At 41.7% G+C, this 27,034-nt stretch overlaps 1 protein-coding gene across 1 annotated transcript; it reads left to right on the forward strand.

Annotated features, from left to right (window-relative positions):
• The first annotated feature begins 16,200 nt into the window (after positions 1–16,200).
• On the forward strand, positions 16,201–22,806 carry LOC126712741 (DNA cross-link repair protein SNM1). Its single transcript, XM_050412191.1, has 10 exons — positions 16,201–16,888; positions 16,976–17,143; positions 17,789–18,196; positions 18,688–18,751; positions 19,571–19,788; positions 19,885–19,998; positions 20,959–21,064; positions 21,357–21,568; positions 21,913–22,016; positions 22,500–22,806. Exons 1-10 carry the CDS (start codon positions 16,277–16,279, stop codon positions 22,642–22,644), a joined length of 2,151 nt encoding a protein of 716 aa, XP_050268148.1. The 5' UTR covers positions 16,201–16,276; the 3' UTR covers positions 22,645–22,806.
• Positions 22,807–27,034: the final 4,228 nt, after the last annotated feature.

The following is a 27,034-nucleotide window of genomic DNA, read 5'->3' on the forward strand; positions in this document are numbered from 1 at the left end:
TTCAATCCGTTCACTATGACCTTGTTTACGGCCTCGACTTGCCCATTTCCTTGGGGGTATGCGGGGGTGGAATATCGATTAATGATCCCAAACTCACGGCAATACTCCCTAAAATTCTTGCTGTCAAACTGAAGACCATTGTCGGAAATGAGTGTTCTCGGAGTTCCGAAGCGGGTGATAATGTTCTTCCAGATGAATTTCTGGGCGTCCACGTCCCTGATGTTGGCCAAAGGCTCAGCCTCCACCCATTTAGTGAAGTAATCGGTTCCGACTATTATGTATCGCTTGTTCCCCGCAGCCTTGGGGAAAGGTCCGACAATATCAAGACCCCATTGCGCGAACGGCCATGGACTGGAGAGTGGGTTGAGAACCCCTCCGGGTTGGTGGATATTTGGGGCGAATCTTTGGCACTGATCGCACTTCTTAGCGTATTCCTGGGCTTGTCTCTGCATGTTCGGCCACCAGTATCCTTGGGTGAGTGCCCTGTGCGCCAGCGATCTTCCTCCGGTGTGACTTCCACAAACTCCCTCATGCAACTCTTCAAGAAGAGACTCGGACTCCTCTGGATGTACACAGAGCAGGTACGGTCCAGAGTAGGAGCGCCGATAAAGTTTGCGGTCCTCTGATAGCCAAAAACGAGGAGCATTTCTACGTATCTTCTCGGCTTCTAGTCTTTCTTCCGGTAGGATCTCATCTTGTAGGAAATTCCTTAGGGGGTCCATCCAACTGGGGCTCTGTCTTATCTGATGGACTTGGGTTGGGTTTCCACTGATGGGACTGGCCTTAACTAGATCTTCGACTAGGATCACTCGTGGCAAATTACGTGCCGAGGACGTGGCGAGAGTGGCCAGCGAGTCTGCATGAGTGTTTACGCTCCTGGAGATGTGCGTTAAACTGAAGGATTCAAAGCTCTCCTGTAGCCGTTTGACTTGTCCCAGATACTCTTGCATCCTAGTATCTCGAGCTTCCAGCTCTCCCATCACTTGTCCAACCACTAACCTGGAGTCCGAGAAGGCTTCTATTACTCTTCCACCCAACCTTTGAACCATTGCCATTCCTTGAAGTAAGGCTTCGTATTCGGCTTCATTGTTCGTAGCCGAGAATCCGAGTCTTAATGACTTTTCAATGACAGCGCCATCTGGCGATATTAAAACTATCCCAACTCCTGATCCTCTCTGGTTGGCCGCACCATCCACGTAGACCTTCCAATGCATGGTTTCCCCGGCCTAAATCGCGCCGACCAGTTTTCCGCACAGGTCTTTCTTCTCGGTCACCGTTTCTATAGAGGGCTCAGCGAACTCTGCTACCAAGTCCGCGAGGACCTGTCCTTTGACGGAGGGTCTGGGCATATATTTAATATCAAAAGCCCCCAGAAGAGCACTCCACATGGCGATCCTTCCTGTGTAGTCAGCACTTCGAAGCACGGCTCGAAGTGGAAGCTGAGTCAGGACGATGACCGTGTGCGCCTGAAAGTAATGAGGAAGCTTCCGGGTTGCATGCACTATCGCCAAAATTGCCTTCTCTAAGGGTAGGTATCGCACCTCGGCTTCATGTAGTGACTTGCTCACATAGTACACCGGTCGCTGCACCCCATTATCATCCCGTATTAATACCAGGCTTACGGCGTGGGGAGCTACGGCGATGTAGGCAAACAGCACCTCCTCTGCCTCCGGACTGGACATGATGGGTGGTCGGGACAGGTAGTCCTTAAGCTGCTGGAAAGCCTGAACGCAATCCTCCGACCATTTAAACTCTTTCCACCTGTTTATCAGGAGGTAAAAAGGCCGACATCAATCCGCCGATCGTGATATGAACCGGCTTAATGCCGCAATCATGCCAGTGAGCTTCTGCACTTTCTTCGGGTTCCGAGGAGTCTGTAGACTGTTAATGGCTTTGATTTGGTCAGGACTTACTTCTATTCCTCTATGGGTGACCATGTACCCTAGGAATTTCCCAGACCCGACCCCGAATGAACATTTGGAGGCATTCAGCCGCAACCGGTGCTCCCTTAAGATAGCGAAGACTGTTCCAAGGTCTTGCACGTGCTCGGACACCCTTTTACTCTTCACAACCATATCGTCTATATACACCTCAATGATCTTGCCCAGTTGCGGCTCGAACATCCGAGTCATCATCCTTTGGTAGGTTGAGCCCGCGTTCTTTAGCCCGAATGGCATCACCTTATAATGATAATTTCCGATGGGCGTCATGAAAGCCGTTTTCTCTTGGTCCTCTAGCGCAAGGGGTATCTGATGATAGCCTTGGAAGGCGTCCAGGAAGCTCATTCGAGGGTGTCCCACGGTTGCATCCACCAATCGATCAATTTTGGGTAGGGGGAATGGGTCCTTGGGGCACGCCTTGTTCAGGTCCGTGAAGTCCACGCAGACCCTCCACTTCCCCGTCTTTTTCCTTACCACCACTGTGTTCGCCAACCGTTCAGGATAAAAGACCTCTTTGATAGCTCCTGCTCTTTTCAACTTGGCCACTTCGTCTCTCATGGCACCAGCGTGTTCCTTTGAAGGGCATCGGGGTGGTTGCTTCCTCGGAGTGGAAGAGGGGTTGACGTTCAGGTGGTGGCAGATGAGGCTGGGATCAACTCCAGGGGCATCGTAGGCGTCCCAAGCGAATACGTCGACATTTTCTCTGAGAAATCTGACCAGTTCCTCCTTTTCCTGAGAGGGCAATTCAGAGCCGACCTGAAAGAACTTCTCCGGGTCATTGCTGACAGCAACCTTATCTAAACTTTCACACCTTATCTCCTCGGCCAGCCCCTCGTCTTGCTTTGCCGAGGAGGTTGGTTGCTATAAGCTCTTTGGGGCCGAGGTCTCGACCAAGGGCCGATGTAAAATGGCGGCCACCACACACTTCCTGGCCACGGCCTGATCTCCTCGGATCTCTTCCACTCGTCCCCTGGATGGGTATTTCACTTTCTGGTGAAGTGTGGAGGTCACGGCCTCTAGGCTGTGGATCCATGGCCTTGCGACTATCGCGGTGTAGGGTGAATAAGCGTCGACCACAATGAAATTCACCTCCACCACTTCCGCCCCAGTCTGTATGGGCAGTCGGATTTGCCCCTTTGGCGTTACAAGCTTCCCCTCGAAGCTGAGGAGGGGGGAGTCGTAAGCTGTCAAGTCTTCTGGCTTCAGATTCAGCCCCTTGTATAGGTCGGGGTACATTATCTCCACCGCACTTCCAGAGTCTACTAATACCCTTTTCACATCGAAACCCCCAATCCGCAAGGTGACCACCAAGGCGTCATCGTGAGGTTGAATTGTTCCTCCCTTATCCTCATCCGAGAATCCCAGTATCAAAGAGCTTCCCTTTTTTATCCTTTTGGGTTCCCTTTGTCTGCCCTCGGAGGGAAGGTGGTCCACGGCCAATACCCTGGGGATGGGTGGCCCAGTTCTTCCTGGTGCAGCGAGGATGACATGTATCGTCCCGGTGGGGGGTCTTAAAGACACGTCCCTTCGAGGCTCTTGTGTCGCTTGGCCGGGATGGCCGCTCGATGGGTGCAGCAGGTGACGTAGCTTTCCTTCTCGGACCAATTGATCCAGGTGATTCCACAAATTCCTGCAGTCCTCAGTAGTATGCCCGTGGTCCTGATGATATTGGCAATACAAGTTCTGATTACGATTGGCAGGGTTTCCAGCCATCTTTCTCGGCCATCTGAAATAGGGTTCATCCCTTACTTTCTCCAGTACTTGTTGTACCGGCTCTCTGAATACGGCATTCACTGTTTGCGGGGTGCTCTGCCCAGCCTGTCGCGGAAAATCTCTCCTCGGTTGACCAGGATTGTGACGTTCCATTCTGAAATCATTTGCTTTAAAGGGGATGACCTTCTCCTTGCCCTTCCCTTGCAGCTGATCCTCCTCCACTCTTTTGTACTTGTCGATCCTATCCATCAGTTGTTGGACGTCAGTAGCTGGTTTCCCGGTGAGGGATTTCCTTAAGCCATGCCCGGTGGGGAGGCCGCTTGTGAACGTGCTGATAGCAACGTTATCATGGTTGTCATCTAAATCGTTATACATCTCCCAATACCTATCCGAGTACGCTTTCAGGGTTTCTCCTTCGTGCATGGATAAGGACAGCAGCGAACTGAGAGGTCGAGGGACTCTGGTGTTTGTAATGAAACGGGAGCAAAAAGCTTGAGTGAGCTGCTTGTAGGAGCCCACGGAGTTTGTCTTCAGGCTGTTGAACCATCTCATTGCCATCGATCCCAAGCTAGAGGGGAAGATTTTGCACATTAGGGCCTCGTTTTGCGAGTAAATTGCCATCTTTTGATTAAACTGACTCACGTGCTCCACCGGGTCTGCTTTGCCGTGATAAATGGCGAACGCCGGTTGGTTGAAGCGTCTTGGCATCTTAGCCCCTTCGATTCTATTCGTGAAGGGTGATCTTGAAACCTGATCCAATGCCTTCTTCATGGCGTCGCTCCCCGAACCTTTGCTGGACGGGCGCTCATACTTTCGTACAAGGCGTGGTTCATTTTCGTAAGAAAAGGTTTCGCTTGGGGGGGTCCTTGACCTTCGTCTGTAACTCACGTCTTCCGGATTAGAAGACTCGCCTAAGTCAGAGGGAGATCGTCTTCGCTGCGCACGTCGTAACTTCCTTTTTAGGTCATCTATCTCTCGCTGCATGGCCTGGTGACTATTTCGCCTTTGAAACACGTGACTTCCTATCTGAGTGTGACTCTGGCTCGTCCGGGTGGTATGCACACTCCCCTCACGATTCCCCCTCCCGCCTGGGTTGGTTGGGTTATTTTGCCTCTGGGACTCGGCAGGTCGTGTTCGTTGGGAGTTAGCTTGGTGAGGATCGTCCTGGTGTGGATCTAGTTCTTCCATGCTCGACTGTTGCACTAGCTGATGCCCTAGCTCTTCCCACAGACGGCGCCAATTGTGGTTACACGATTTTCCTGGCCCAACTCGTGTTGATTAGGCCCTGGCCCAAAGCGCAACCCACAATAAGTATTTGTAGAGGATGGGTCAAAGAACTTGGCCTCAGTGAACTTGTTCGGTCTTATGCATGGGCAGTATGGTTTGCAAAAGGAAAATAGAAAAACACCAGAATGGATCTTTCTCAAGTCTGATTTTATTTCTTTTTTGTTTCTGATACAGTTCTCCCGTCCTCTTCTTTGAGGGACTCCACTACATTATATATTTTTCTTCTTTTCATCCCAGCCTTACACCTGTTAATCATCCAAGCATCCACTCGAGCACCTGTCCCATCAGACGCCCTCATCAGACCCTTTGTGAGTTGCAGAGGCCAAGGCGGTACTGTTTAGGAGTCTTTTCCTCATTAATGCAGCCAAGAGGGTGGTTGGGGCGCAATTAATGTGGTGGTAGCCTTCCGTGAGATATTTTGAATTTAATTCGTTTTATATGTTGGGAAGACGAGCTGAAATGGCTGGGGCAAGTTTCTCGTCTGGGCTTCGCGATGTCCGAGGAGGAGTTACTCCTCGGACAGGTTTCCTTGACGCTATTGGGGTTGAATAGCGCTTCATATAAGGCTTTTCGTTGGACAGGACGCTCCTCGGACGGGCCTGAGCTTGGAATAGCCCATCATTTTTGGGTCGGGCCCCACAACTATGAAATCTCACTTCTTGCAATTTTTTTTTTTTTTTTTTTTTTATATATATATAGTAAGTGTTCTTTTAAAAAAGTCAGGGAAATATATCCTCAATATTGTGTAGGTGGATTTTTTTTACGGAAATATAACCCCAATATTTTTCTTAAAAAAACTCTTTTTTTTTCTTTTGGAAAAACCATCCCATTTGAAGGGAAAAAACATTTTCCACTTGACATCCCATTAACCAAATTTTGTTAAATTAATATTAAAAATGTTGTGTACTTACCTACCCGCAAATTTCCAAAATTATTTTATTTTATAATTAAAATTCATTGATTTCAATTTTTAATTAAAAAGTATTTTAAAATATTTAGTATGTCATTTTTAAAAAAAAAAACTTCAATGAGTTGTGGAAAGAATTGTCATTGAAGTTGTAAGGACTCAATTTGTAACGACCCAAAATGATGTTGGGTTCGCACATAAAAAGGCCTAAACAATATCACTTATAAAGCATGAGTTGAAAGTTTAGGTCTTGGTCACCGAACGAGGGTTAGTCGTCTTGTTTGTACAGAATTAGGCCGTGTTCACTTGAGGAGTCTTTCCCCTTGAGGCGGTCTGGGAGGCTTTGGTTCTTGGCCTTTTTTTCCCCCCCTCCTTTTTTGGCACATCAACCTTCACATTATATAGCCCTTTTTAGTTGATCTTAGCCCTCCACTTGTTGATCAGGCAGGTGCCTACTTCAGTACCCGTCCCATCAGCTGTCCCCCCTTACTTTTTGTTAGTTGCGATGATCGAAGTCACCCTGTCCAGGCGTCTTTTCTCATTAATATGGTTAGGACGTTGGCGGGTGCATTTAATGCGGAGGGGATGTATTTACCTTGAACCAGTTTCGTACCGTACCCCCACGTGGGTCCCATTCTACTCGCATCTCCTTCAGGGGGCTTTTTGGGGGCAACCTTCAACGAGATGCTGCTCTTCCTTTTGAAGTCTTGGAGTGTCGAGGACAGGGTCATCCTCGGCTGTGCCCCCGGCATTTCGACCTTTCCCCATTCGTCCTCGGCAAATACCCTCCTCGGCACGGGCCTTAGGCCCTAGTAGAGCATGGGCCGGATCATAAGTTCCCTGGCCCCACAATAGCCCCTCAAAATCCTGCTATCCGGCTCCTTGGACGGATAGGATGGTTTTGATAACATCAGACATCTGTCAATGCCTGTCAATCCTTATCACCTATCGGTTCCCGAGACTTTTCGTCTGCCCGAGACACATTCCTGGAGACTTTGGAAGGTGAAGCGTGGCCTTATTAAATGCGGGCGGCTCTGTGTTTCCCACGTTCTACGACATGATGGAGATCTAACGGTGGGGATTCCTTGGCCTTTATGGGCGGGAAAATTTGTGCAATTACTCTCAATAGGAAGCATAAATGATTTTTAGAACGGATTTGTCTCTTCAGTTTTGCACTTAAGAGTTCTAGCGCGTATATCCTGGGTTCATCTGAACTTTCGTCCAAACTCAAGTCTATCTCCAGCACAAAAAGCCTGTCCGAAGCGTCTTTCCTCTTTTCTGTAAATTCCCTGCCTCCATTAACTCGTGCTTTTTTTTTTCTGGGTTTATTTTTCTTTGGTTCCCTTTCTTCTCCCGTCGCTGGTTGAGTTTGTTTAGTAAATCGTAGAGATGGCTAAATTGAGATTGAGGAAATTAGTCGATACTAAGGAGGCAATGAAAAAGTTCATCGCCGATTACAGGATTCCTCCCAACGTAAGTCTGAGGCATTGTAAGATGGGGGAGTGGTACTATCTGAGGGGAACGGGCGAGGTGGTAATTCCCGTCCTCGCCTTTGTAGAGGGGGGCATGAGAATCCCTATGGGGTCGGTAACGAAGAGTTACCTCAGGCACTTTCGATTAGCCCCCACCCAGTGCACCGGCAACATGTTTAGGATTCTGGGTTGTGTGGATGCTTTAAACGAAAAGATGGGGCTAAGATTGACCCACCACGACGTGAATTAGTGCTATAATCTCCAAAATTTGAAGGGGAAATCCTACTACATGAAGACGAGAGACGAGAGGGTTCGACTAATTCAATGCCTCCCTGATTCCAACAAGGGATTAAACAAGGATTTCCTTATTGTCTCCGGTGAATAGCATGATGGTGATCTGTGCCCCATGGTAGAAGGAGAACCAGGTGGGGTATAGGGAATGGAAGGGCGCCGACCCTTTGCGCCATTCTAATTTGATGTGGTTCGGTAACTAATCATGTGTATGTGTTTTTTTTTTTTTTTTTTTTTTTTTTTTTTTTTTTTTTTTTTTTGCAGACCCACACGCTTTTCACCGGCATTTTCACCTAGTTAACCGGGTGGACTTGGAGACTGTTCTACAAGCGACAGTTTTCGTAAATGACGAAGATGGTAAAGTCCGAGCCGCTCACAAAATATTAGGGTACGCTCCCCTTCAGAAGTCATTTGCCGACCCTAGGCACGTGATTAGCGCCAGCCGTCCTCGGCTTCCAAAAATTATCGTGGTTGAGTCAGGATTTTTAATCTCCGAAGGATCATCTGTCCCAGAGGGCATCCCACTGGTGGACCTCTCCTCATCTCATCAAGTAGCAGAGGACGAAGACGAGTTAGATCAGTCCGAGGAGGGATTTGGGGTATTTTACCTAGCCGACCAATCCGAGGATCCTTCTGGTGATATAGGTGACCCAGCCTTGTCTGAGGCGGAATTGTCATCAGTAGGCACATCTTCCCAAGCCGAGATGGGACTTAAGAGAAAGCCCCCGACCAGCTTATTCGACCTCCTCGAGGATCAACTGGGGAAGGGTGTGCAGGGAACACCGCAGTCCAGTGCTCTGTCCCCACCTCCTCAGCCCCAGACTATCCAGACTAGGTCATCCTCCACAAAGTCACAGCCACAATCTCCCCGCCCCAAACTTCCTGCTCCTCCCCAACCAGTTTTGCCTCATCGGCCGGAGACCATTGACTCAAAGAGAAAGAGGAGTCCCAAGGGCAAGGAAACCATGGATGGGGGAAAATCCCAACCTTTTAAGGAAAGGGAGGAAGTCCTGCGTGTGAAACAATTGAAGATTGGGCACCAAAGCAAGGGTAAAAAGATTGAAACCCAATCTGCCCAAAGCAATGGAAAGGGGATCGAGGCCCAATCCTTGCCAAGCGCCTGGCTTCCCGCCCCAATGCTCCACGGGGGGTCACTGCTAGAAACCGCGTCCATGAGGGACCTTGGAGATGGCGAGGGTGGTTATGTGGCAGACGCATTAGGGAGAACCATGCTACTTCCCACCGACGTGGATAAGTTGAAGAAAATGAGGATGCAGGAGGTTTTCCTCAGTATGAAGAGGTACTTAGGTATGGTAAGGCTTTTGAAAACTAAAACTTTATTAAATCTTACTCCCGGTCTGTCATTTACGATGTATTTATCTCACTTGACAGGCTCTCCAGGCCACCTATAGGATGGAGGAGGAAGTGAACAAGCAGAGTAAGGCGGCCGAGAATGAACGCTCCAAGCGCCTAGAGGCCACGCGGACTCTCAAAACTTCCGAGGACGACCTCGCCAAGGCCAAGGTTGCCTTAAAGGAAGCTATCCGAGATAGGGATAGCGCCTCGGCGGGTTTAGATGGCGCCCAAAAACAGGCCGAGGAACAGACAAAACGTCTACTCGAAGCCGAGGATCAGTTGCGAATAGCCAAGGAGTAGACCAGTGATTTAAAGAAAAGACTGATCTTGGCAGCGAATGATAAATGTGTGGTGGAGTATGCTCGGGACGAAGCCATGAGGGCCAAGCGAGAGGCTGAGTTTGTCAGAAACGAGGCTGAGGCTGCCAAGAAAACGGCCGAGGATGAGGGTTACAACGCGGGGGTAGCTAAAACCCAAGCCTCCCTTAAAGCCCAAATTCCCGGAGTATGCAGGCTATACTGCTCCCAGGTTTGGGAAGAGGCCTTGAAGCGAGCTAGGGTGGATGCTTCGTCTGATTTGTGGAAAACGAAGAACATATTCTACCCTACAGCCATCCGTGAGGCCGCCTCCACCAGCTCCGAGGCTATGAGCGACCAACATGAGGGAGGGGTCACTCAGTCGGAAGCTGTACAGGTCGGCGCCTCTCCTAGCGAGTCGCTTAAAGGGGGAGAGCTTCAGGATGTGATAGAAGCACCTAAACGTATGGATTCCGAGATACCCAAAGAGGATGCCGAGCTTGTGGTCAGCGCTCAGATCCCTGATGCCGAAGAGCCAACCATACTTGCCCAGCCCCTGTAGGCAATTCCCCTTACTGTGGTCCCCAAGAGTACCAACACCGATCCTACTCAGTCTTCCCCAGAAGGGACTGTCCTCCAGGGCGTCGAAACTGGTCCTGTTCCGCCTTCCCAGGATGTGGCCGACACAGAATTGAAGAAGTAGAAACCCCGGCCAGGCTCCGTATTTGTTTTTAGTTTAATGATTAACTAGTTTCTCTTTTTTTTTTTTTTTTCAAAACTTTGTAGTCTGCTGGTAGTTTGAACCTGTTGACCATATATATGAAATTCTTTTCTTCCTTTTTCCTTTTGGTTACTTGTTAGTTGCCCTCGTCGATACTTACTACTGTTTATGATTTCTGAACTAATTATCGTAACATGTATGCATGGTTGCACATATGACATGTTTAGGATCCTGTTTCAGAATACTAGCACGCCCACCCCCATAGGGTATTGAACTCGTGTCTGGACCTATTTCAGCTGGTATATAGGCATCACCTGAAAGGTCATATGTGCCGTTAGGACCAACTTGGTGTTTAAATTTCCTTTAAGCAATTGGTTTCCCCATAGGTTTGAGTTCGAGGACCATGCAATACCTTGGTTCTGTCCAAAAATTGATTTTTAAGTAGTTGGGGGAATTAACCCCTCGGCTATGGCGTGGGACCTTGGTTTAGGGGGATTAGCTCCTCTGCCAAACCCCTAGAACCATCCGTGCTGCTGACGCTACGAAGCGCAGCCCCTAGTGAAGAAACGTAGCCCCTAATGGAACGTTACGCTAGAACACTACATCCGGCTGTTGGAAATGATGTGAGAGATTGTCTCAACCCAACACCTGTGCCAAGACACAAGCCTCCCCACAGATGGAGCCAATTGTAAGGACTCAATTTGTAACGACTCAAAATGATGTTGGGTTCGCACATAAAAAGGCCTAAACAATATCACTTATAGAGCGTGGGTTGAAAGGCTAGGTCTTGGTCACCGAACGAGGGTTAATCGTCTTGTTCGTACAGAATTAGGCTGTGTTCGCTCAAGGAGTCTTTCCCCTTGAGGCGGTCTGGGAGGCTTTGGTTCTTGGCCTTTTTCCCCCCCTCCTTTTTTGGCGCATCAACCTTCACATTATATAGCCTTTTTTGGTTGATCTTAGCCCTCCACTTGTTGATCAGGTAGGTGCCTACTTCAGTACCCGTCCCATCAACTGTCCCCCCTTACTTTTTGTTAGTTGCGATGATCGAAGTCACCCTGTCCAGGCGTCTTTTCTCATTAATATGGTTAAGATGTTGGCGGGTGCATTTAATGCGGAGGGGACATATTTTCCCTGAACTAGTTTCGCACCGTACCCCCACGTGGGTCCCATTCTATTCGCATCTCCTTTAGAGGGCTTTTTGGGGGTAACCTTCAATGAGATGCTGCTCTTCCCTTTGAAGTCTTGGAGTGCTGAGGACAGGGTCATCCTCGGTTGTGCCCCCGGCATTTCGGCCTTTCCCCATTTGTCCTCGGCAAATACCCTCCTCGGCACGGGCCCTGGGCCCTAGTAGAGCGTGGGCCGGATCATAAGTTCCCTGACCCCACACAAGTAATTTGGTACTTGATAAACTTTGCATTATTATTCTAAAATTTTCAGTATTGTATGTACTATTCATTGTTAAACTTTAGTAAAAGAAAATTTATAGAAAAGCATAAAAGTCGAGAAAACCCTAAAATACAAATCAATACCTAAAACCCACTCAAAACCTCCCTATTCAACCTAATTTGATCCTATCGAGTGGTCATAGACCTAAATTCGATGGTTGACCAAGTTTGACCAAATATTGACCAAGTTTTGCAAACTTTGACTACTCATTTCTCATAATCTGATCTTCTAATTGTTGTCATATTTCGCCAACACCAATATCTCATCACATTCTTCAAATCCAACAGTCGGATTTTGGATTTGAGTCTAAAGCATTATGGACATGTGTTGTTGACATGTTGTACCAATACACCAAGAAATTTTGATTGGTCACGTTCTCCTAACTAACCGTTTGATTGAGCTTAAAATTCATCAAAACCAATATTTTATCCCACACTTTCAATCTAACGGTCAAATATTAAATCTAACTCTAGCACAAGATGGATGTGTGTCGTTGTATCTACCTATCATGAAACTCCAATCACTAAAAATATCCAATATTCTTCTAAGAGAGTTATACGCTATATAAATATTACTAAGAACCAAGAAAATTACTTATAAAATACAACCAAAAACCTAGAAAATGACCCCAATGGATTTACATATGACCTTTGACTTTGCCATTTTAAAACTAGAAATTAATAAAAGCATGAAAACCAAAAATACCTTAAAATACTAACCAATACCCAAAACCCACTTAAAACCTCCCTAATCAATCTAATTTGATCAAATCTAGTGGTCCTAGAACCAACTTTGAAGTTTGACCAAAGATTGACCAATTTAATAGACTTTGATAAAGTTTCAAAGGATTTGATTGCCCTGTTCTCACAATCTGACCGTCTAATTTTCATTGTAATTTACAAACACAAATATTTCATCACATTCTACCAATCCAACGGTTAGATTTTGGACCTCCATCAAGTTGCACGATGGCCATATGTTGTTGTACCCACCCACTAGGAAACTTTGTTTAACCCCATTGACACAATCCGACCATCCAAAATGGCTAAAATACACCATCAAAGCTAGGAAATGACCAAAATACCCATAAACTTCTAAAGTGACGAAAGTGCCCCTAAGGCTGTGTTTGGTTGGGATGATTTTAGGAGGGATGGAAAACATAGAGCGGAAAACTGAGTGGAAAACAGTGTTTTCCACTGTTTGGAAAAGAGAGGAAAATAGGGAGAGTGGAAAACCCGGGAGAAAATTTTCTCTCCCGCGGCCACAAATTTCGTCTCCCCAAATCGGGAGGAAAAGCTTGAGTGGAAAACTGATGAAGAAGACTTTGTCCATAATGCCCTCTGGAATCAAGCTTTAAAAAAAAAAAAAAAAAAAAAAAAAAAAAAAAAAAAAAAAAAAAAAGTAAAGAAAGGAAAGAAACAGAGAGAGAGTGCTGGAGAATGTGAGCTGCACCTGTGGAAGCCTGGAACTTTCTTGAATGAGGAAGACAAAGCAAATAAAAGAAAGGGGATAGAGATATAAGGACAACGTGTGGAGAAAAAAAAAACCAACCAGAGAGAGCAAACTGGAGAAAAAAAGAGAGAGTGCTGGAGACTTGAATGAGGGAGAAAAAGAAAAAGATGGGGTGGGATAGAGATACAACGTGTGTGGAGGAGATAGCATAGAAAAAAAAAAGAAAAAAAAAAGAAAAAGAAAAGAAAAACGTAAGGATGAAATGAAAAGAGAGAAAAGAGAAATAATATAAAGAATAAAAATCCTATTTGAGAAATGTTACTACAATATTTTCACAATAAATTTCAAGTAACAGATTGTTATTAGTTAATGTTGGTGAGTAAAAAAATAATTTTAATAGTGGGTTCAAATTAAAACTAGTAACAACTTTCCACATAAATTTTGTTGTGAAAGTATTGCGAAAAATGTTGTGGACGTGACACTTCTCATTGAAAAAAATAATTGTTGGTAAATTTTATATTATTTAATAAGTACAAATAAATCTATTTCTTACCTATTATGTAACAAGGGTATAATAGTCAATTTATATAAACTGCATTTTCTATCCTCTCACTTTTCTTTTCAACCAAACTGTAGGGACACGATTATTTAACGGCCCAATAATGATGTTGGGCTCGTACATGAAAGATCCCTCACAATATGATTTGTAGAGAATGAGTTTGAAAGGTTTGTCTTTGATCACGGGACGATGGTCCGGTCCTGTTTTTAGAGGAATTCATGTAGAAAAAAGGAATTGGATTTGAACATTTAAGCCCTATAGCGTCAAATCCTGAGGGGTTGGCCTCCTCGGACTTAATCTGAGGACGATTAAGGTCAGTCCGAGGACGATTAAGGTCTTCTTCCGGTTATCCGGCGGTGGGTTTTTCTTTTTATGTGGAGTGCATACATTGTTCAGGGGTTTTCACCCATGAAGTTTTTCTCCTGGAGGTAGAATGGGAGCCCATGGTTTTTTGTCCATTGTTCCCCAGCCCTCTATCTAGATTACTTACTTTTTCTTTTATACTCGCTGACGCTCACTATCCTTCGTCCACGTGTAGGGTCAACCTTTCCAAGACTGATACTTGTCCCGTCAGTCTAATCCCAGAATCACTGGGGGTGGTTGATAAAGCCGAAGAATCCGGCTCTGCTGGATGCAGAGTCTTATCTGGGAAGGGTAATGAGGGCAGCTTTCCCGAGATATTTTAGGTCTCCTTTCCAGTTTGGTCCTATACCGTTTTTGCCCCTCTTCTCGGTGGAATTTTGGGTCTGCCGAGGACTGAACCGTCCTCGGCAACATCTCCGGGCCATTTAGGCTTTATGTTATTGAGCTTGGGCCGTAGTCTTCTTTGGCTTGGGCCTTTGGACTTCCCACGAGCAAGTGGACCTGACCCATAAATTATTGGGCCCCACACAAACAAAAGAGTTTTCCACCCTTCTACTTTTCCATCCTTCCGACCAAACACACACGAGGGAAAACTAAATATTTTCTATCCTCCCACTTTTCCATCCTCCCACTAATTTTCCATCCTCCCAATTTTCCACTCCTCCATCCAAACGGACCCTAAAAGCTTCAAAATGATCAAAATATCTTTTACTTCTAAAATGACCAAAATAGCCTTGAAGTACTTGGAGGGTCTTGAAAAATAACTATTTACGATAGTTAGTATGTTCGTTGCAAATACAAACTCAATTAGAAAAATTAAAAAAAAAAAAATTACAATGGATAAATGTCATCACAAATGTGAAAAGTAAGGAGGGAATTTTCCCTCCAAAATATTTTACCATTTTTGATGACTTCATGGTTGTCACTAATACCCTTTTTTTATATTTACGATGGAAGAATTTTTATCACAAATAATAACACCATAAAAAATGTATATTTTGTATTTTCAACGCACAAAAGCCGTCACAAGTATTAATAGTTCCAACGGTTTTTCTTTGATCGTCGTAAATAATACCCACTTTTATACTTACGATGGAAGAATGTTTGTCACAAATAATAACACCATTAAAAAAAAAAAAAAATTGTATTTTCGACACACAAAAGTCGTCACAAGTGTTAATAGTTCCGACGGTTTTTCTTCAGTCATCGTAAATAATACCATTTTTTATATTTACAATGGAAGAATGTTTGTCACAAATAATAACACCATAAAAAAATATATTTTGTATTTCCGATGCACAAAAGCTGTCACAAGTGTTAGTAATTCCGATGATTTTTATTCGGTCATCATAAATAATACTTTATTAGCGATGAACATTTTTATGTTGTTGTAAAAAGTAAGGCGGGAACACTTTCCTCCAAAATAAATCATATTTTTGACAAAAATAATAGGCATTTTCAATGAACTCAGTTTGACGTCACAAATGTTTTAATATTTGACAAGTAATTGTCGACAAAAGAGAATTGCTGTCGAAAAAGCTAGTTTTTCCTATTGCTTTTTGTAGTCATCGAAAAAGTTTCGTCACAAATAGTAATATTTTTTGTAGTTTGATGATTAATACAATTGGTGAATAAGAATTTTTTGATAAACAATTTGTGAATAAGGAAAAAGTTAAATTAAATTAAATACATGCCAAATTGTATACAAATATTGCTTCCTAGTTTCTACCTTTTCCTCTGCTCTACTAATGTAGAGTTCCCAAGTTTTGACATATCATGAGTTCTAGTTAGTTCAATTGGTATTGATCTAATGATAAAGAGTAGTGATCAGAAGCAAATATCATGGGTTGAAATTAAAAAAAAAAAGAAGGTAAATTGAAAATTACACCACTAAAGTTTTGGGAGTGTTTAGATTTTACATTTTGAGATTTCATAATTTGGATTTCATCCCCTAAAGTTTGGAGGTGTTAGAATTTTACACCATAATGTTTCATAATTTGGATTTTACCCCCTAAATTTTAGGGGTGTTTGGATTTTATTCTTTAAAGTTTGTGGGTGTTTAAAATTTACACCCAAAACTTTAGAGTGTAAAATTCAAATATTTCAAACTTTAAGGGGGTAAATTTCAAAGTTTAAAATTTCAAGATGTAAAATCCAAATACCCCAAAACTTTAGGGGGTAAAATCTAAATTCTGAAACATTAGGGTGTAAAATCTAATCACCCCTAAATATTAGGGGATAAATTTTAAATTCGAAAATTTTAAGGTGTAAAACTCAATCACTCCCAATTTAAGAGAGTAATTTGCAATTTATCATTAAAAAAAGAAAAAAGAAAAAGAAGTATAGACATGTCATTTTGAAACCTTTGTATGACCCATTTGTCCATTTCCCTCCGCATCCTCTGCTCCGAAATCAAATTCAAATTCAAAAAAAAAAAAAAAAAAAAAGCAGCACCAGGAGCGGCGCGGTGTGAATGGGATTTCAGTCTCAGTCTCAGAGCTTGTTGAGCTCCCCAATGTTAGACGATGACGACGATTTCCAGATCCCTCTGAGTCTCACCCAAGCATCCATACGGAAACCTCTCAAGCCCACCAATTCCACGCGCCGCCCATCCAAGAAGCCGAAGCGCTCCGGCAAAGAGAATGTAAATGTCCCGGGACCCACAGCCACTCAATCTCAGAAATCTCAACTCCATGATTTTGAATCCTCGGATTTGCTTGGCTGCTGCAACAGCAGCAGCTTGGATTCGATTCGGTCCAGCATCGTCGATTGCACAGATTCTACGGTCACAGATGAGAAGAAGGGATTGACGAAAATCAGTGGCGGTTACCTCTGCAATTCGATAGAGTCTAGGTTATTGAACTCCGCTGTGGACAATGTCGTCGGCGGCTCCGAGAATGAGATGGGTGAGGAGCTCGATTTGTTGCTCAATTTGTGTTCCGATTCTCAACTAGAAGATGATTTGGTTCGTTGTCCACTATGTGGGATTGACATCTCCGACATGAGTAACCAAAAACGCCAAATACACACCAATCAGTGTCTGGACAAAGACCAAACTCAACCTCAACCTCAACTTCAACAACATGTAATAAGTTGGAACTCTCTCCTTTTTTTTTTTCTCTTACATGTTTGTTTATATTTTGAATGCTAATATATGGGCTATTTTATTCAGGTTGTTCCTCCGGATGATGACGATAAAAGTGAACCTCAAATTACTCGGCAAGTTGCTGATGTTTCTACTGTTCTCGTGTGGCTGCGCAGCCTCGGTTTGGAGAGATATGAAGATGTTTTTGTTCGAGAAGAGATCGATTGGGATGCCTTACAGTGGCTCACAGAAGAGGTGTGTGCTTCCTTCCTTCATAATCAGCTCTAATGTATCGTTAAAGTAATTGCTTTTAGTCCCCATGAAGTGATGAGCTAAACCCATGAACGATTTTAGTCTCTGAAGTTTAAAGTGATCACTTTTAGTCCCTTACATGACGCGGCCAAAATATTTTGGTCACTAACAAACTTAAAGCTATTGCTTTTAGTCCCTGTGAAGGGATGAGCTAAACCCATCAGCGATTTTAGTATCTGAAGTTTAGTCCTTTAGATGATGCGACCAAAATATATTATTAGAATTCAGTTTATAAGAAAGATGAAAACAAGCATATGGTTAAATATAGGTTGGGATATGAAAAATTTCCCTTCCCTTCTTCTAGATGAAAAGGATTGTTTGTGCTGCTGGCCAACTATGTGGACATGAATTTGATATGATAAACATTTTACGTAGAGTGATAATTGAACTATAATCATAATGAATTTCTTTGTTAGAATTCAAACAATGTGTCTTGTTTGGGTATAAGTGTATATTTTTTCAGAATTCAAAGAACTCATATTTGCTCTCTTTATGTTATGGTGCTGTTGCTTTTGGTACTTCATCTTGTGGCTTGTTTGTTTATGCAATAAATTTCATCTGATTTTTCCCCTTTTTTCTGCTTCAAAGGATCTGTTCAGCATAGGTATTACTGCACTTGGTCCTAGGAAGAAGATTGCACATGCTCTTAGTGAACTTAGAAAAGAAAGTGCCCATTTGTCTGAAACACATACTGATATTCATGCCAATTCTGAACCTCAAAGGCACAGCACCCATGGGGTTGAAATGCACAATGATGCTTCTGAAGGAACAGTTGATGAAACTAATAAAGTAGCTACAAACAAGTTGATTACAGATTATTTTCCGGGCTCTGCTAGTGACAGGAAAAAAGTCACTACCTCTCGGGGACAGAATCGGGTAGAAACAAGAAGCTCCAATTCTGGGCGTAAACGTGCCATGTCAAAAAATAATGTTGCAAATGGAAAATTCAAGGATGTTCCCTCGTGGTGTTGCATACCAGGAACATCATTTCGAGTGGTAAATGGCCTTCCAATTAATTATAAATATTGTCATTTTGATTTGTCACTTTTGCAGTCTTGATTGCTCCCTGCACTGGACTATAATGAAAATAAATTATATTGATAACGATAATAGTAAGAGTTTCCTCTTATGTAATGATTTTGTATTCATTGTGTGCATTGATCATGGTCATGTTGTTACATGGACATTTGTAAAACTTGATCATAAATGCTGGCTGGCCATTGAGCCAGCAACATGTATTCAGTAATCTAGTCACTTTCATATTCCTTGCTGTAAAGCAGACATGGGGTTGGTGTAGTTCTATCCCCTGCATGAAATGTGACGACAATGAATCTGGTTAAGTACAATGACTTTCTCTTTCTTTATGTGGAACGCTTCCAATATGTACTTGCTCTTGAAATTTAAGAGAATTTTAGGGCTAATTTGCACTTCTTTGATAATTATCACAGAGTTTGTGTTGCTAATTTTGTTCTGATCGGCATTTGCAGGATGCTTTTCGACATCTTAGAGGAGATTGTTCCCATTGGTTTCTCACTCACTTTCATATGGACCGTAAGTTCAATAACAATTCTTCTTTGTGAAGTTTGTTAGTCTGAGAGAAAATGTTTAATATGCATTTGTCATGTCAGTTGTTTATAGCAATCCCACATAGATCATTTATTATTGCTTCTAGAGTTGCTTTCTGCTTAATACAAATTGTTTTGCAATATTTTAACATGGTACTTTATATAAGGAATATTTACTCTGAAACTAAATCCAATGTTTCCTTGATTATTACTTATTCAATTAAGTTTCAGTCCCCTCTCTGCAGGTTCCCCACTGGATAATTAGATATAGATTCCTTGCACAGGCCTAGTTTTATGCACACTGCAGACTAAATATGGAAATTCTAGTAGTAGTGACTTGATTTCATTCTGCGACAAATTTTCCTGAGTAGGCCATGCACGTAAACGTTTTTGAGAAGAGTTTTCATAGAAGTGGCAGTTTACAAACATTTGGGAAGGGTATTTTATAATCTCGAAGCATCACCTTCTCTTTTTTAGATCACCTTAAAAATGCAATTTACTGATGTGCCCATGAAATTTAATGGAATTCTTTCATAGTTAGGCAACAGTAGATGCACTCACATAGAATTACAGAAACATGGGTGGTACTCTGTTGCATGAATCATTTTCTTAAAATATAGGTCCACTGTGATCATGTTTTGTTGTATTGAGGACAAAGTGAGGTTCAAGGAATTACAGTCATTTCATTGTCCAAATGAATGCCTGAGGCTGGGTTGTTGCAATCATTCAGAAGTCAAGATTGTCGGTTTATAATTCATTAATTATAGACTTTTGGTTTTATACCATTACTTTTTTTTTCCTGCAGATTATCAAGGCCTTACAAGGTCCTTCTGTCATGGAAAGATTTATTGCTCCTCCATAACAGCTAGTCTTGTAAATATGAAGATTGGGATCCCGTGGGATAGATTGCAAGTTTTACCCCTCAACCAAAAGATCAATATTGCTGGTATTGATGTGACCTGCTTGGATGCAAACCACTGCCCTGGTTCAATAATGATCCTTTTTGAACCACCCAATGGTAAGGTGTGGTCCTGACTGACTTCCTAATACACTGTACCCTAATTTCCATTATTGGCCTACCATTGATTTTAAAGCTGATCCAGGTTCCCTTGCATCTAGGCTATTCTGCATACAGGGGATTTTCGCTTTAGTCAGGATATGGCAAGCATCTCCATCTTGCAAACATGTCCTATTCATACTCTTATCCTTGACACCACTTACTGTAATCCTCAGGTGAGTCTACGTAAACAGTTGAATTATCTCTTATCAAATCTCTGGGCTTTAAACAAGTTAGGCTGAGTAAAACTCCCTTTTGCTTGGCTTGGTTAAAGCTCACCACAATCGTGTTAATGTAATTGGATGAGAATTATGTTTAAAGCCTGTAGTCCCAGGTTTTTTAAAGTGTAAGAGCATTTACACTGGCTTATTAATGTGTTGATCTTTTTAAATTAAACTTGTAGGTTTAATTTCAGCCCTCTCAAGCTCAACTAGGATAGTTCAGTGAACCTGGTTTGAAGCTTGGGCTTGGCTCTTAGATAGATGAATTAATATGGCTCATTGGCAATTGGCATGACTTCTAAAACTTTGTAATTTTTTGCTGAGTTCAAATTTCTGTATTGTTTTAGTGCATTGCTGGAGACATGGGCATTATGTGGTCATTGGTCAGTGCATTAGCGTTGGAAACCTAGTATTCTATTTTCTTGCAAGATATGCATTGATGTGGTAGATTTGTTTATGTGATTTTATAATTTAATACGCACCTATATCTCTATTTATGACATTTACCTTAAAAAATATTGCCTATTTGTTGCCAATGAGTTCTAGCTCAAATAGCTCCCCTTTTCCTTGTAAGATCAAGGTGAAAGGTAAGGTATTGAGTTCAAGACTTACTGGTGTGTCGTGTGTGTGAGTTAACTTATCAATAGAAAATATTTCCAAAGTTGCAATTCATAATTGTAAAAGTTTACATTGCAGGATATCCATGTCTTTACTTGTAAGTTGTAAGTTGTAACTTCACGTATATGCATCTTTGGCACTCTTTAAGACAAATTAATACCACAATATTAAGTTGTTCCCTTTACTAATAGAGATTTTTCCCCATTAAAAGGGGTCAAAATACTTTATTATTTTGCCACTGCTCACTATTCTATCTGGAGCATACTTATGAATTGTACTGTTCATGATTTCTTGCAGTATGACTTTCCAAAGCAAGAGGCCGTAATTCAGTTTGTAGTTGATGCCATTCAAGCTGAAGCTTTCAACCCTAAAACTCTTTTTTTGATTGGTAGCTATACAATTGGTAGAGTTCATCATTCTCTCCTTCTCTCTCCCCCCGCCCTCCCTCCCCTTCTTTCCATTGATCTCCATAGTAGACTAACACATTGAAGTAAATCCTTCCAAGATTCTGGTTAAAGGAAGTTTCATGTGAACAAATTCAATTTGTTGTTCTGAACTTAAGCTTACATCTTTATATGCTTATATACCTTTTCTTTTATTTGGTTACTGAGTCTTCTCCACTCCACCCCCTTCAGATTGCTGTATTTATATATTTATTTATATTTCTGCTGACAAGAGTATTTTCCCCTTAACAGGAAAGGAGCGGCTGTTCTTGGAGGTTGCACGTGTGCTTCGTAAAAAGGTTTATGTCACTGCAGCAAAGCTGCATATATTAAGATGCTTAGGGTTCCCTGAGGAGGATATGCGGTGGTTTACATTAAATGAACAAGAAAGCCACATTCATGTTGTGCCTATGTGGACAATTGCGAGCTTCAAGCGTCTGAAGCATGTTTCCAATCAATATGTGGTGCGCTCAAGATTATTACCCCTTTCTTTTAAGACATGAATACAGATGTACACACACACACATTCATATGTAAGCATGTATGCTTTAGAACGTGTTTGTATAAGGAACATTTCATGAGATCCAAGTACAATATAAGATTTATGACTCTCTCTCTCTCTCTCTCTCTCCCCCTCAAGTTTACCTGTTTGTGACAAATTTCTCTAGGCTTCCAGCTATAGGCAATATGACCATTTTAAAGGACTGACAATATAAATTTATATACTATTTTGCATTTTTAATACTGAATCTCACTTTGTTTCATGAAATGGACATTCATCAATATCATTTGTGTGCTGATTGTCCAGGGTCGATTCAGTCTTATAGTTGCTTTCTCTCCTACTGGGTGGACATTTGGTAAAGGAAAGAAGAAATCTCCGGGAAGAAGGTCACAGCAGGGTACCATTATAAGGTGATGCAATCTCCTCAACTTTAAAGACCTTTTGAAAACTATCTGGGGCTTAATTACTTCATAACTTCTGGCCCAGTTCCATGAAATATGCAATTACTGATGGATAGAGTGGGGCTGAACATGTGCTGCTAAAGTGTTTCTTCTCCATAGCCCTAGCCTCCAAACTTCATAATATACATTTTATGCAAAAGGAATTGACGTAGTCTTTACTATTGCTGGTATGCATATTCTATTTCAACCCGTTTTTAAGGGCGTAATTAATAATAATAAAATAGAACTTTCAACCACATTTGACAAGTTTGGCAAACTAATAAAATACTCATTCCCTGGGATTGTCATTGTAGCTCAAAATTTATGTTTACATGCATATGTGAATATTTGAGGACTGATTTATATAAATAGAACATGACTAATTTGACTTGAGAATTGATTTTATATTTAGTTAAACAGGGACTAATTTGAGATTGTTATGTTTTTTTCCAGGTATGAAGTGCCATATAGCGAGCATTCCAGCTTTACAGAACTGAAAGATTTTGTGAAGCTTGTATCTCCCATAAATGTAATACCAAGTGTAAATAATGATGGGTCAGATTCTGCCAATGCGATGATCTCCCTCCTATTATCTTGATTTGTACAATACAGGCTTCCTTTAAGTTCAGCATTCCAAGGCCATAGAAAAGAGAGTTAACGTTGCAACATATGCTTTGTAATAAACTTGTAATGGCACAAACTTGTTATCATAAAAATCGATCACTATGAGGCCAAAAAGAAGCAATTCTTATCACTTAGAGCTGACTAGCAGTGTTGACTTAGGCCGATCATGCATTTTTTACTATATATATAGACTTGTGCATGACTGTTGGGAAAACAAGGATTGTGCAGCACAATGGATGCAGTCCATTCCATCCTCTTGTTCTTCCTCCCAACTGCTCATTTAAAACTAAGTGGGACAAGTTTAGAATACTTTCTGCCTACGCCCTCGACTTGTTCTGAAAAATTTTAAGATTTGAAGTTTTTTTTTTTTTTAGTTCTTTAAAGTGGGTTTACTTGAACCCATTTGTTGGAGGTTAGGGGTTGGGATGTAAATAGTATATGACCTGATTCTCAAAATTCTACATTGATATAACATGGTGTTTTTTCCAATAAAAAAGAAAAGAAAAAAGAAATTTTGGATGTGTCCAAGTCCAAATGGAGAGACGAGATGACCTGAAATAGAGATAAATAATTGTTCCGATGGAACCTTCATATCTACCTCTAACAGATATTGGCCGTTGATACATGATTCAAGCCATTAATATTAATTTCTAGTAGGCCCTATATTTGATTTTATGTTTCTTTATTGGAGGTAAAGTAAATTCTGTTGTATAGCCGTATGCAATGCACAAAAGATGGTGATAATACGTTTGCTTTGTGGTTTTAGCAAAAAAAAAACGTTTGCTTTGTGGTAGATGGAGCAAGTGAAGGACAAAAGCACGACTCGTTTATTGTCCAACGGTCTACAACAATTCAAAGGATAGGATTGTCTACAATTTTCTTCAAAATTGGAAATCCCAACTCCATTAATCTTTATCTAGTAGAGCATTAATATGGCTGATGTTAAGACACATTGCATGTTCTTTAATGGAACAAAACAGAGCCATGGAGATCACAAAGTGGGGCTCGTAGGTGGTAACTGGTAAGCAACAAACCACACTCGCTCTTGGCCATTCAAGAATGAGAGGTCAATCTTGATCTAATAAGTCAGCAAAAACTCATGCGCACAAATGTGCACACGCTTCAGTCCAAGGATGAAGTAAAGCGGGTCCAATGTTCTGTTGCACTTAACGCACATGTTTAACAGTGGACATTGGTGTCATCGGAAATATCAAAACCTTTTTCTCTACGACGATGCTCAAGACCACGCGCTCTGAAGCAGCTTGTAGTTTCAATTTCAATGCCAAAAAACTAAGTAAAAAAAAAAAAAAAAAAAATCAGAGCATGAAGGACCGTGGATTTGGATGAAAACAATAAGCGGCGTAGTTGACGTCTGAGTCTTTGGGCCGTGGATTTCAGTTATGAAAAAAAAAACCTGAGAGAATGATTGCAACCTTTACTTAAGAAATTATTAGGTTTGTCCCATTTAATAAAACGCGCTGTAATTTATGCAAGTATAATATTACCGAGTAATCTTTTATTTTATATTTCTTATGCTGATTAGGAATTAAACTCACTTACACATTTATATAAGTGACATTAATTCATTAGTTGAGAAGACCATTTCAACACTCCTTTCGTGGACTCAATAATTTCTTCCTTTACACACTAATTTTTACAATAATTATACATGGCAAAAGGCATATAGTGATTGATTACTTGTTACTTTCAGATGGCCCAATCATGTTTTCTTCATTAGTCATAGTCTTCCGCATTAAAGTTGTGGAACAAAAATGTGTGGTCTTAGATTTTCATTCCCTCTCCCTTGTGCGCACGTTTGTTTTTCAAAAATAAAATAAAATGAATGGATGGTTAGCAAGTGCCAATGTATAATCACCACACACGGCATGATATAATTGGGTTAAGGTCTTAGTTTTAAATATGATTGTTTGCAATAGTTTTCTTCCCCCTAACATGGGTGTCCAAAGTGTAATCTTATGTCTCACACAATGTAATTATATTGAGGAATTCTTTTGGGGCGACTTCAAGATATTTGTTATGAGTTTGAACCTGATATTTCATGAGATGAGACTTTAAGAAACAACCAACCTTTGAGGCTTGTTTACAATAATTTGTAAGGAGATAAAAGAGACACTTTAATGGAATCAATGAGAATCTTATATATGTTAAGGACAAGTTGAGAAGAAATGAGAGAATACAATTTCGGAAATTCAACTAATAACTGAAGCAAAAAATTACGGGGCTCCTCAAGTTATTATAAAAATAAAAATAAAAATAAAAATAAAAATAAAAACATAAGAAAATTAATATTCACAATTAGAGAAAATGGGAGAGTTAGAGCAACCGCATCAGTCAATCTAAAATTTTTCATCTATTTTACACTAAAAACCTACTTTTTCTATTTTACACTACTACATTTCCAAAACACCCACATGAGTTTATCTATTTTACAAATCTATTCTAATTTAAATAATATTATTTATTATTTTTATTATTATTTATTAATACCTATTCTCTCTTTCCCTCAGAATCTATTTTACTTTTTCAGCTCTCTCACCCATTCCTCCCTTTCCTCACTCTCTCCCTCATAGCCGCCTCACCTAGCCCGTCGTCGCCGCTAATCCAGCTCACCGCCGCTGCCTCAACCCTCCGTCGATTTGGCCACCCTCTCGCTTTCGCCCTCCCTCTTTCCTTCGCCCCTCCCTCTCTCCTCCACCACTGACCCTTCGCCTCCCATCCCCAACCGATGACCCTCCGCCTCCCAACCTCAACCAACGACAGCAATGGAAGATCAAGGTGGCAACAATGGAAGACCTGATGGCAGCAGATCGGGTGGTAGCAGTGGCAGCAGATCGGGTGTTTAGGGTTGGGTTTCCCAATGAGTTTTGATTGATTTTGAGTTGGGTTTTCCAATGATTATTTGTGGTGTTTGGTGGTGGCACTGGGTTTGGTGGTTGGGTGGTTATTTTCTTCTTCCTTCTTCTTATTTTGCCACACTGGGTTGTTGTAAACGTTGGGGAAGAGAAGTAGTTTGATAGAGGAGAGAGAAAAAAAGAATAAAAAAATCATTTACACATGAACAGTAACCGTGCATATATGCACGGTTACTGTTCATTTGCAAAGTCATGGTGTATATTTGCACATTTTGCAAAGATTGATGTCAGTGTTTTTTGGGTTAAAATGTACAAAATTGAGCACTTTTTACATTTTACACATTTTTACAACTACTGATATGGTTGCTCTTATAGATCATAGATAATGTTTAGGTAATAGTGGATTTTTCCACAATGGTATTTTAGTGCGATAATCTACGTATTTTCCTATAGGTACCATAAGTTTTACTATGTATATCAAACTTATAAATTGATATGTTACTAATTATAAAGAGATAATTCAAATATTCAGTTATGTGATGGTTAAAGTCTACCAATCATATTCATTACCACATTAGTTTGTAAGTTTTATTAAGGTTGTGTTTGGTTGCCATAAAACGTTTTCCGGAAAATACATATTTTCCGGAAAAGGAAAATATTTCTATGTGTTTGGTTGCATTTCAAAAAATTTTCCGGAAAATATTTTCTGGTGTTTGGAAAAGAAGAAGGAAAACACAAATCCAGAAAAACACAAGCCACAACCCAGAAAACACGATCGCGATCTTGCGAAGACGAGATCGCGATCAACGTTGCGATCTCGCGTTCGACGCTTCGCGAGATTGCGCTGTCGATCGCGATCAACGGTGCGATCTCGCGAACGACGCTTCACGAGATCGCGCCGTTGATCGCGATCTCGATCCGGCGCGATCTCGCGAAGGCGAGATCGCGATCGACGCTTCGCAAGATCGCAATCGACGGCACGATCTTGCGAAGCGTCGATCACGGTCGTCGGACTGGTCTTCTCCTCTCGCGCGCGCGGACTGGAGCTCGGACTAGTCTTCTCTTCTCGCGCGCGCGCTCTCTCTCTCTCTTTCTCTCTCTTTTTCTGGAAATCCTTTGAAGTGAAAATGAGAGGAGAAATTCATTTCCGGGTCAAAGGTGAAATTAGTGGTCAACTGGAAATCATTTTCCGGAAAATAATGTTTTCCGTGACAGCCAAACATATGGATTTTCCGGAAATTGATTTCTGAAATTGGTTTTCACCCAATTCAAACGCAGCCTAAATAAAACTTACTGTACTTTTAGCATTTTCCGTTTTAAAGAGCTCATCCAAGTGATACCTAAAATTATTTGGATTGAATATAATATTTATATTGTACGGGAGTATAGTGAATTCTACATCCGATTGAATAGGATATGTATATTGTACGGGCTCATACTGAATTCTATATCAAATACTTATTTGGTCGAACTGGACTATATAATCAGACT

This window comes from Quercus robur, chromosome 2 (assembly GCF_932294415.1).
Source record: "Quercus robur chromosome 2, dhQueRobu3.1, whole genome shotgun sequence".
NCBI classification, from domain to species: domain Eukaryota; kingdom Viridiplantae; phylum Streptophyta; class Magnoliopsida; order Fagales; family Fagaceae; genus Quercus; species Quercus robur.

What these genes read in the sequence shown, in the direction of transcription:
- LOC126712741 (XM_050412191.1), top strand. Translation starts at nt 16,277, where the DNA reads ATGGGATTTCAGTCTCAGTCTCAGAGCTTGTTGAGCTCCCCAATGTTA. An exon ending in AACCTCAACTTCAACAACAT is followed by an intron (nt 16,889 to 16,975) that starts GTAATAAGTTGG and finishes TATTTTATTCAG; the next exon opens with GTTGTTCCTCCGGATGATGA. An exon ending in TACAGTGGCTCACAGAAGAG is followed by an intron (nt 17,144 to 17,788) that starts GTGTGTGCTTCC and finishes TCTGCTTCAAAG; the next exon opens with GATCTGTTCAGCATAGGTAT.